General features: G+C 35.7%; 1 protein-coding gene across 7 annotated transcripts in view; it reads right to left on the bottom strand.

Annotated features, from left to right (window-relative positions):
• Positions 1-12,483, bottom strand: part of LOC126299284 (constitutive coactivator of peroxisome proliferator-activated receptor gamma-like) — a 633,226-nt gene that overhangs the window by 448,302 nt on the left and 172,441 nt on the right. For all 7 annotated transcript variants that reach the window (XM_049991071.1, XM_049991070.1, XM_049991069.1 and 4 more), the window contains one exon: positions 1,612-1,978. In XM_049991071.1, coding sequence (XP_049847028.1) covers positions 1,612-1,978 — 367 coding nt within the window. The remainder of the gene's footprint in view (positions 1-1,611; positions 1,979-12,483) is intronic.

Raw genomic sequence — 12,483 nt, 5'->3', positions numbered from 1 at the left:
GTGTGCCTCCTAAGAACCCATTCATCTCACTAAAAAAATCACTCACATTAAAGCCATGCAGGATGTTATATCTTTGTTGTAAAACAATGACACCAACATGAGAGTTCTTTCTAATATTGCCACGAGCTGTGGTGCATGTAGTGTGGTGCTGTGGTTAGCATCGCTGGCTGGCTGGGAGGCTGAGAGTCACCAGTCTAAACCCAACCACCAGCAATTATTTGTTATTTAGTATCTACCATTCATGGATTTCTGGAATGTTCAATGGCTGAACAAATACGAGCAATTTCTGGAACATTTAATATTTGTATAAATATCTGCACTCCCTGACCTGGAGTTCAGTTCTGTTCTGGCTGTATGTTGGTGTCAGTAATAAATATGCTTTCAGTTCTAAGTGTTGTACTTCATTGACAACTATGACTTCAGATTTGAGCTTGATAGTAATTCTGACATGACAATATAAAACAAATGAAAGAGAGTTGTACAGTGTTTAGTTTCTAGGGATCTGCAGCATAGTTATGTGTCCACCTTCCCTCTTGAGGTTACAAGTACATTCCACCTGTGCCTCCATGGCTACAGCTATTAATGTTTTAAGGCCTATCACAGTGATCAATGATTTAACACCTGAGAGTAATTTTGTGCTGAGAAATAATGCCACGAAACACATCTGATTTCATTTTCACAAACATACGTCATATTCAAACTCATATGCATATGACAAGTTTCAACTGTATATAGTTTAAATTATCAGATTTCTTTAAAACTCTCCATTCATAAAAAAGCACAATAAAGTAATCAACAGTGGTGGCTAAACTGAAATGATCTACAAGAAGTGTAATTTAGCTGTAAGCTGGATGTACTCACATTGGTAACACACAGTTTGAATGTTTTATTCTTCATGGCTTAAACAATAATCTTTCTGATCTTTTAAGAAAAGCAGTTATTACCTTTAAGGATATTTACAACAAAATACAACGTTCATATTCTAATCTGTGGCTAGCTCACTCAGGTGTTTGTAGGCCATAAATTTGAGTATGGATTGCAAGGTAGGGTATTTTCTGGCATTTATCACATATGTAAAGGTTTTCCAGAGATTAAAGTCACCTTAAGAACCAGGATTTCCTGGAACCAGTGAAGACTTATGCTTTTGTATAACTGTACATAACCGAATGAGCTACTAAGCCTTCTATGTTAAAAATAAACAGTCCAATAGATTCAACAGATTGCAGTTCTTGGTGAGGAAGCTGTGCTTGAAAAAGTTCCAGATAATATGGCAAATAAAATAATAATGTTATTGCTTCATACTCACTAATTTTTATTCAAAAGACTAATACTGACTTATGTCCTCTTAAATTTCCAATAATGTTGACTATTCTCTGTGACACATAAATATGTTTTAATCAATTTATGTTCCTGCTTTGAATTTTCTTAATAATTAATGTTGGTGAGACAACGCAGGCAAATCACAGGAAACATATGACTCCAGCTGACACTGTTCAGAGCTCTGATTAAATGACCACTTGCATAATTTTATGTTAGTAAGCAAAATTAAATGATCAAAGTGAAATACAAATAATTTGTGCAGATTATAACTTTAATGTTTCTGTTTCCTACCTCACAGCCACAAAAGTGTTGGAAAATATATCTGGCATAATAATGAAGGCCTATAGGCTTCTTCATCCAGTTGCGATGCTGATCAAGCTGTGCATGATTATTATCCAACCAGTGAAAGAACCTTCTATCTGCCTCCATATCTTGTCTTCTTCGTTCAGTCAAAGTTTCTCTTTTTCCAGTTAGTGCTGGACCATCAAAGAAGAAAACTAATTTTATATCATGGTCTTCAAATAACTTCACAAATGTAATGCACTCCTCCTTAAACTCTTTGTACTGTCCACCACATGTCCAGTTTAGCTGACCATATATTGTTTTAAGGCATGATGGTCCATCAACAACAATCACTGGTTTTATGCGATTCTTAATTCTGAAAGAAAACATTAATAGTATGAATATTAATTACATCAGCACACTAACAGTTTTGAATAAATGTAATTGTATCATTCTCGATGTATTAACTCTCAATCTCTGAAATCTATTGAAATTTAATAATGCCTAATACCATAAAAATTATGGTGAACAATTGATCTTGTGAACATTTTTTGAAACAATAAACACCATAATTACAAGCAAGACAATGTATAGGTAGAGGTAGTGCATAACAAATAATGATCTTTCAGTAAATACTAGGATATATGCAAATAAAAAAACATATCCCAATGACTTTAAAATCAATTATTCAATAAAAATTTTGGACCTGACTTATTCACATCGGATACAGTAATTATTTTCTAGGAAAGTATATCTTTTCCCTCAGTAGAAGATTTTACAAAATCACTTTATACATAGTGAGATTACGATGATCTTGAGGGTGCACTGAAAAAGATGGAAATGACATTGGTGCTACAAGTGAGCCTTTGATACCGGCAGTACCACTGCTGAATGCAGTGTGTAGAACTTTCAGCTGTTGGACTAAATGCGCACTGAGAGCTGGTCAGTTCATTTCTGTCTCTGTACTAATATCATCTACTTGGACTCAGTTGCGAGTGTGACTGGACTAGACTCCGATTTGGCTTCTTCCTTTATTGATAATTCACTCTGGCTGGTTACGGGCTTGTGTGTGACTCTTGAGCAGATTTGTGATTTCCATGGTGCAGCCTCCTGTTAAGATTTTCACATTTCATCTGAGCTAAATTGTCTCTGTTCAGCTTGTAGTTTATTTTTCTTAAATCTGCTGTGCAAGCTAGAATACTGGCACAAGGTTTGTTATATGCTATAAAGTGCAAACTTTTGTCACAAAAGTTTGAGTGCAGAAGTGTTCTAGAAGAGCAAATGGACAAATAGGCATTGAAAAAGATATGGAAACACTGAAAACACAACAGAACACATTATCATACATAATACAATGTAGAAAACACACTGGCATTCGAAACAGCTTTCATTCATCTCCTGTATGGTTTCCAAGGAGATCTTACACAATTCTTCCTGAAAGGTAGTGGCACTTTCAGGTAATTATGATGACGAAGGTGGATAGAGATCACTCACCCTCCTCTCCATAGTAGACAAATGCTCATTAAATTGCAATCTGAAGACAGTGGTGGCCAGAGGAGATTCATCCTCATGCTCATAAAACCAGTCTTCAATTATGTGAGCTGTGTGAACATCGGTCCTGTCATCTTGGGCACAGGATCACCACTTGGGAATAAACACTGTACCTTGGGATGGACCTGATCATTTATACTATCACATAATCCTTGGCAGTAATGCTACTGTGCACAGTAACCATGGGGCCCATGAAACATCAAGGTAAGGCTGCCCAAATCAAACACTGAACCCCAGCCATGTTCCACTCTCAGGACATAAAGTCAGCCAGAAGTTGGAAACAGAGTGAAACAAGACTCATCCAACCAAACGACCTTCTTCTATTGCTCCACAGTCCAGGTTTTATGGCTTCAGCACCATCTTTCCCTGTTACACAGATTTGCATCAGCGACAAGCGGTTTTGAAAATTCCAGCTCAGCCTGCAATTCCCTTCTTATTGAGTTCCATTCATGTTGTTTTGGTACTGACAGGGTTTATGAGCCCAATACTCAGTTCTGCAGTGACTTCTGCAGCTGTTGTCCTCTTATTTTTCATCACAATCCCTGTTGATGACAATCTGCCACAATCACTCAACACACACTTTTGTCTGTGTTGTGAGTTCATAGATGATGTTTGTTACACTTTCCCAGTATCCAGTATAAATTGCTGATATCGTACCTATTGAAACATCAAACACTTTGACCCCTTTGGTTATATAAGTGCCCACCATATGCGCACCAACAATTTGCCCACATTCAAATTCACTTAGCTCTGACATAATACATTCATAATTACACAGAACAGTATTCTGAGCATGGCTGACACCTGCATTGTATTAAGGAGACTGCACATGTGCTGTTTGTGGTCAATACAACAATGCAGCCTGCAGGCTTGGCTAGCATCTACATTTATGTTCAAGCACCTACCAAAAAAGAGTGCCGACAATTTGGAAGAATGGAAGAAAGTATCCACCAAACGGAATGCATTAGGCGCAAAAATGCCACTGACAGTAAATGATACGAGGTTTGAGAATGTAAACACATTTAATATACTCTATTCTAGTAAAAGTATTCCAGTGAATGACTCAGAACTGAAGCTGAATTAGAATGTTAAAGTGACCTTGGCAAACATTCCAAAATGTGTGAATTCGAATCTTAAAGTAACCTTGGATAATGTTCCAAAAAATGTAAATTGTCGTAAAAAAGTTACGTTTGATTTACCACAGTCTGAACTATCAGCAGCAAGAAGTGAAATTTATGCTGAGAATAAAACAGAGCGTGTTCATATATTTGCCCACAGTCATGGAAGAGGTATGGCCAAAATTGTAAAAAAACAGTTTTAATAGTGCTAATGTTTGTGGAATCATGAAACCTGGTGTGAAAATTCAGGAAGTCGTAGCATTCTGTGATCCTGAAAGAGTAAAAAACGATTGCGTGATTATAATAGGTGGTTCAAACAATGTAGCCTGCAATGAAGGTTTTGATGTTACACAATCACTCAAGGAGAAATTAACGGCTCTTCAGCATTCTATGGTATTTGTTGTGAATATTCCAAAGAGACACGACTTAATCCCACAATCCTGTGTAAATGAAGCTGTTATTCAAATGAACTCTAAATTAGTGAAGACTTGCAAACAATTTAGCAATACTTGTGTTTTAGATACGAGTAATTTTCAAATAGAGTTGTTTACAAGACATGGTATGCACCTTAACAGGTCAGGTAAACAAGCATTAGGTACTCTTTTACATAAGCAATAATGGAAGAAATCAACAAAATATCTCCCCACTCTGAGCCTATTCCCCTTAAATGGCTCCAGCAATCACATCAGACTAATTTTCAAGTTCAGAATTTCAGCGAAGCAGTTAACAATGAGCCTATTGTTTCTAACCCCACAAGTACTTTTTTAGGTGAAAGCAACCACTCTCAGCAAATACAAAAGCTTTGACAATTTTTCACCATAATGTAAGAGGACTTACAAACAAAGTTAACGAAATTTCTGTTCTTTTAGATGACCTACAAGAGGTAAAGGATGCTGATGTTCTATGCTTTAGTGAACATCACATGAGAGATGTTGAAATGTTACAGCTCAGTGGTTACTGTCTAGTGCCACATTACTGTAGATCTATCATGAAGAATGGTGGAGCAGTATATCATATACCACATTAGATTTAAAGGGTCACTGTATTGAACAACATATTGAAATATGTGGTGTAGAAGTAACTATAAGTGACTGTACGGTTGTAGTGTTAGCACTATACAGAGCTCCCTCAGGGAACACTAATGTGTTCCTGAAGCAGTTACATTCTGTATTATCCCAAGTGTACTCAGCATCTAAGGATCTAATAATTAAAGGTGATTTCAATGTAGATTTCCTAAATGAAAGCAATGCTAGAACATCTAGTTGATTCTTATAATCTGATGACAGTAGTAAATTTTACAAGTAGAGTTACCGAGAACTGTCAATGTCTGATTGACAATATATTTATAGATAAGTCAAGAGTCAACAAGATCAGTGTATGTCCAATTCTTGGCCTTTCTGATCATGGAGGTCAGTTTCTTACTTTCACTGACATCAATCTGTGCAACAGTTCTGAGAATTCTTGAAAATATTTTGGAATAATAAATGATGAAACCATCAAAATTTTCAACAACAGCCTACAAAAGATAGTTTGGAGTCCAGTTTTCAATTAAGCAGATGTGAACAAAAAATATAATACATTTCTAAATGAATTTATGTCTATTTTTGAAGCCACTTTTCCTAAAAAAAATTAGAAACAGTCATGTAAGCACTATCAATAAGTCATGGGTCACTGCTCGGACAAAAACATCCTGCAGAACAAAGAGGATGCTATATAATTCCCTCAGAACTTGTAATGATCCAAAAAAAATGTCAGCACTACAAACTTTACTGCAGCATCCTAAAGAATGTAATAAATAAGTCAAAAAAATATGTGCATTAAGTCTGAAATTGATAAGTCTGACAACAAAATAAAAAAACTTGGAATGTAATAAAGTGGGAAACGGGCAAAAAAAAAAAAAAAAAAAAAAAAAAACAGGGAACTGGACACCCATAGAACTTAAACAAGGTACCAATATTGTAAAGAAAGCTGAAACGGTTAGAGAAATCTTCAACAGGCACTTTTTGTCAGCAGCAGAGAATACAGGCTGTAAAGGTTCTGTGGATGAGTCTTTGGCTCTTCTACAGAAAGCTATCAGCAATAGACCCCCATAGGTATCCTTATCTTATGTTACAGTAAAAGAGATTGAACGAATTATTACTTCATTAAAAAATAAAAAGTTTGTAGGTGTGGACAATATTTCCTGTAAAATATTGAAAAGTTGCTATAAATATGTAAGTCCAGTCTTATGCAACATATTCAACACATCACTGCAAGAAGGAATTGTCCCTGACAGGCTAAAACTAGCTGTAGTGATACCACTGTTTAAAAAAGGTGAGAAAGACAATGTTACAAATTATCGCCCAATCTCCCTTTTAACTATCTTTCCAAAAATTCTTGAAAAACTGATGCACAGGTTGATTGCCAAACATCTCAGCTTCCACAATATCCTAAACAAAAGTCAGTTCGGTTTTTGTGTAGGTCTTTGTACAGAACAAGCAATATTCTCTTTCCCCAATCAAGTTCTGGAAGCCATGAACAAAAAAAAGTCTCCAGTGGGTGTTTTTGTGATCTCTCTAAAGCCTTTGATTGTGTAAACCATCTAATTCTTTTGAAAAAAGCGAAATATTATGGTTTGTGTGGTACCATTGGTTCATGGTTCCAGTCATACCTAAAGGACTGAAAGCAGACTGCAATGCTGAATGGCACATCCGGAGAACCTGCCTCATCTGAGTGGGGCACAGTAAGTTGTGGTGTGTCACAAGTCTCTGTTTTGGGTCCACTGCTGTTTCTCATCTTCATTAATGATCTCCCACTTTGTTCTGATACAAGGAGTAAATTTACTCTTTTTGCAGAAGACACTACAATTCTAATTGATGATTTCACAGACAACAATCTTGAACAAACTATAAACGGAGTTTTAAATGATATAGTAAATTGGTTTTCTTCAAATGGTCTCTCATTGAATACAGATAAAACCCTTTATATGAGATTCCATACTCCACAAAGAAATCTGGAAGAAATTAACGTTAAGTGTAGAGATCAAGCAATACAAAAAGTTGAGGTTACAAAATTCCTGGTTGTTTATATAGACAGCAAATGTAATTGGTCGACACACATCCTTCATCTTTACAAAACACTTAGCTCAGCAATATTTGCACTACGGGTTATTGCTTCAGTGGCTGACGCAGATACCATTAAGGCTTCTTACTTCAGCTATTTTCATTCATTGATGTCATATGCTATTATATTCTGGGGGAAGCAACCTCTCGCAAAGAAAATTTTCACTGCTAAAAAAAAAAGCCATCAGAATAATGAGTGGTGTCCATCACAGGCACTCTTGTAGATGCTTGTTTCGAAAGATGGGGATCCTTACCACCGCCTCACAGTATATCTTTTCTTTGTTGACCTTTGTCTGTAATAACCCTTATATCCACAAAGATAACAGTCAATTTTATAACTATAACACAAGCACCAAAAACAGTCTGCACATTGAATTGAAAAGTCTCACTATTGTTCAAAAAGGAGCTTACTACTCCAGTATTAAGCTGTTTAATGCTCTCCCACCACATATCAAATGCCTTAACAATAGATTTCCGGCATTCAAATAAGCTCTCAAGGAGTACCTGATAGAGAAATCTTTTTATACAATTGATGAATATGTGAAAGAAAAGCCGCGCGGGATTAGTCGACTGTGCGGCTGGTTCAGGCAGAGAGGTTCCTCCCTCGGGCATGGGTGTGTATGACCTTAGCAGTTAAGTCCCATAAGATTTCACCCACTTTTTTTTTTTTTAAAGAAATTCTGTATAATCACTAAACTTGCAAGTGTTGTATAAATAGTGTAATTAATTTTGTTTTGAATAGGCATATGAAAATTGTTTATAGTATTTCTGTATTTTCCTTGGAATAGTGAACTTATCTTGATTCCTGTATGTATTACTCATGCTTAACATGTGAAACAAAAACTTTCTGTTACTTGAATGTGCTGTTGTTTAGTTGGTATCTTATTTACAATCTATCTTTTTGTTGCATTTATGTAAGATATGTTTGAGGTCTGTACAATCAGACTCCTTAATATGTGAAAAACAATTTTCTCTTTATTGATTGTGTTGTTGTCTGTTGATTTTATTTACATTGTATCTTTATTGTATGTATTTATACAAGTTATGCTTGAACTATGTACAATTTGACATGTTCCATACCCTGCCGAATTACTCACTTCCAGGATCTACGGGACATGAAATACATAAACAAATAAATAAATAAGCATGCAGTTCTTGAGGTGTTTCCATATTTTTGTCCAACCCCTGTACATAAGAGTCAGTATTAATACTATATCCTTTACTTGTTAATAAGGTGAACTTAATGTTCACCAAGAAGTGCTGCAACGAAACCTAGCATCTCTCAAAGGAAAATGCTTACAGTTAAGCAAATAATTATTTCTTTAAATTACTCTGTAGACACGTAAAACAAGTAGGTGAAATAAGTTTGGTCAAAAACAAAAGTAATGTTTGTAACACCACAGCTCTAATGCTGTACTGATTTATTTTTCCTTTTGTTTTGTTTAATGTTGTAGCGCTGAGTTTCTGTAAAATTTGTTGGACTGAATCAATACAATGAGAATGTTTATTCTTTTCTCTGTTAAAAACTTTGATGTCTTTTAGATTGTAGGAAGTGTATCTCTGTAATATGTGTAATATGAGTAAATTATATGTTTTGTTTTTGTCATATAATCTCTTTGGTTATCTTTAAAATTAAATAATTTTATTTAAATAATTTTGTGTAGAACTACCAATATGTGCAAATGTTCTGTTTGATTTAAAATGTTTGTTTGCTATTATGTAAACTACTGACCTTCACTTAGGGTTATTAGTTATTTTGTATGTAAAAGGTGTTGTGGTTCCCCTCGGGAACAGAAGCATGCAGCGTGCACAAATTGTGGTTGGCATAGGTAGAAAAGGTGGAATCAAGAGTCAGTCAGGGACGAGCTACCAAACTATCAACTGCTCATGTAAAAGTTGTGTATTGTGCTGGTGCCGAAAGAGGCTTTCTGTGCCACTTCCCAATGCCTCAGATGGATGGATAAAGACTAGAACTATTCTGAAATTGGTATCTATCATCGCCACCAAGAAATGACAGAGTCCAGCAATTCTACCTGCAAATCCACCTACCAACATGTACTCGCCACCACATTGCGCAATCACTGTAGTAGAACAGAAGAACTATTGTAATGTACAGTGAAGGATCAGCTCATTGGATGTGTTAGTGTGCTCAAATATAAGGTAATTTATAACTGAATTTTTGTACCTACCTTAATTTTTTCCTTATCACAACACCTCTCAGGTACCTCTCCATTTGAACTATGGTTACCCAGTATCCTTTATTGCAAGCATATTAAAATTAATATCGCAATAGCGTGTGCTAAGATTAATAATGTTTGTTGAAAGGATCTAACAAATATCTCAATTTTGTGTACCATAAGCACTACTGTCTGTAATCATGTGAAATGACTCACTTAAAACTGGATGATGTAAAATGTTTACCCTTACCAATTCAGTTTTTAAATTTTCAAAATCCTTCTGACATTCAGGCTGTTCAAATGTGGGCTGAGAAAAACTTGCCCCTGTGGTAAAACCCACAAAGATCTAAAAACGCTTTTAATTGTTTCCTGTTCTTTGGAAGAGGACACTTTTCAATAGCATTAAACTTTTCTGGGTCCTTGCCAATCCCAGATGTGGTTATTATGTGTCCCAAAAACTTAATTTCTTATCTCACAAATTCACACTTTTTTAACTTCAAAGTCATGCCCCCTGCTTGAAGAACAATAAGGGTTTTGTTTAACAGGTCACAATGCTCTTCCCAATTATCAGTAGCAATTAATAGGTCGTCTACATATACAATCAATCTGGCACAAAGTTCTTTTCCTAAAACAGAATACAAAGCCCTAATGAAAACAGAAACAGATTAACTTAAATGAAATGGTGCAACTTTGTATTGGTAACAAAAAAAAGCTGTATATTTCCTAGAATCTTTGTGTAATGGGATTTCCCAATATCTGCCAGTGAGGTCTAGACTGGTCAGATATTTTACATTATGGAACTTTTTTAGTAAATCATCTAAATTTTCAGGTCTGTCTACTTCTCTCCTGACAATTTTATTCAATGTTCAGGCATCAATGACTACTCTTACGCCTCCATCCTTCTTATTGACTATAATAAGTGGACTATTGTATTCTCTATTGCTTCTCTCTATTACCCCCCCAGTCCAACATTTTACCAATTTCAGCTTGTACTGCTTCTTTCTTAGCTATAGGTATTGGGTATGGTCTGACAAAGTATGGTTCATGTTCTAGGACATCCATATGGTATTCAAAGTTATTTATGACACCTGGTTTATCACAGAATACTTCCTTATTATTATTGAAGATATTGAATAAATCCTCTTTCTGTTCACATGAGATCTCCTGGATAACATCAACAATCTCCCTTAAACTTTCAGTTTTTTGATCATCCTGCAATAAATCTTTCACGTGGTACATTTCATATAGTTGGGATAAACCATCATTTTCAGATTTTATCTTTACAATATGGGTTCTATATCAACATCTTGGACCTGGTTGTGACCTTCAAATTTAATTTCTATTGTATTGGTTTCCCTATTAATCTAAATTACTTTTTCCTTGTCTAGCCAATCAATACCTAGAATCATTTCAGCACTTAGTTCAGGAACCACTAGAAAATCATGTTCAAATTTTTGACTTTCTATTTCAAAGTCCATCAATACTTGTTTTCGAATGGGCTTGCTGGACTTACCAGTAACTCCTATAATTTTTACTCCACTCACAGACATTGTTACTAGCCCTGGTTTACATGGAATATGATGAAAGAATGATTCTTATATGGCACTGATTTGGGACCCTGTGTCGAAAAGCACTTGCAGCTCAGTGTTAAACATTTACAGGTATTATGGTTTGTTTAATAATTCTGCGTTCCTTTTCCTCCTGTTCTTCCCATAACAGATCCTGCTCAACCATAACGTCTTTCCAAGAAATATTACCTACTGATTTCTGTTGTATATCAAGTGGCTTTTTGGGTTTGTTGACCTCTACATTTTTACAGATTTTCAAGAGTTCATGTTCTACTATATTTATATCAGGAGGTTCTTTAGGCTTCTGTAAATCTACTTATTTCATTACATTAAGGAAAGCTTGCCCTAATATAGTGTTATCTGGCAGCTCTATCGGTTTTGTTTCGGTTATGCATTCTGGATTTTGTTTCGAAAACATGTCATTCATTTTTTTCGTAGCCTCTTTCTGCAAAGGTATAATTACGTTTGTCTACCTCTGAAAACTCATCTGTATCTGAATCTGTAGTCTCTCCTTCATCTGAGCTATCACTAAGCTCTATCTCGTTATCAGATTCGAGCAGGAAAGCAACTTTTAAACAGTGAGGCAGATTATCTCTAGATATTTCAGCTGCCTTGTTTTTTTAATTATTTTCTACACAATGCACATCGTTTGGGCACTCTGGTACTTCTGTTTGTATCGCTTTGAACGATTTCAGCCTTAACTTCATACTTAGTATAGTCACCATATACTTCGATAACCTTCATTTCATTTTCTTCCTTGCTATCCTTCTCAAGTAATCGTGTGAAATTCTTACTAGACCCTTCTGCATTAGAACCACAAAACACCTTTCCATCAACAATAACTTCACCTGCACTGCTCATGATGTCATGTTTACTAACGTCCTCCTTTACATCACTTTCACCTATTATTAATTGTGCACATGTCTTTTGCGTGGCATATTCTACCTTCCTTTCCTCTTTATTCATCATAACCTCACTCACATGTACGTCTTTTACCTCATACATCATTAAAAGTACAAATATTATTCTTTTCACTGTCATTTTCTGGCTCTCTTTCATTCTTTAATAATGCCTTTTCGCATGATTCTGATATTGAGCTATCCTTAACATATGACATATTAACTTTATTTTCAGTTTTACATTCATCTATTACTCAAACTGGCCAACGGAAGTGTCCGATGCTGCCTTTTATGTTTCTCTCTACGGCAGCAATCTTGTTCTGACCTCGCCCATTTGTGTGTGTTGCTGAGTACAATGTCCGGTGCTCCGGCAAGCGCTGCCCCAAGCACAAGCCCACTGGGCTTGCCACTATGTATCACTCTGCACACGTCACCCCCAGGCGCATCCTTAAACTTCCTGCCCCGTA

This window comes from Schistocerca gregaria, chromosome X (assembly GCF_023897955.1).
Source record: "Schistocerca gregaria isolate iqSchGreg1 chromosome X, iqSchGreg1.2, whole genome shotgun sequence".
NCBI lineage: Eukaryota > Metazoa > Arthropoda > Insecta > Orthoptera > Acrididae > Schistocerca > Schistocerca gregaria.
The sequence above is the reverse complement of the archived record's forward strand: the minus strand, read 5'-3'. Positions and strand labels throughout refer to the sequence as shown.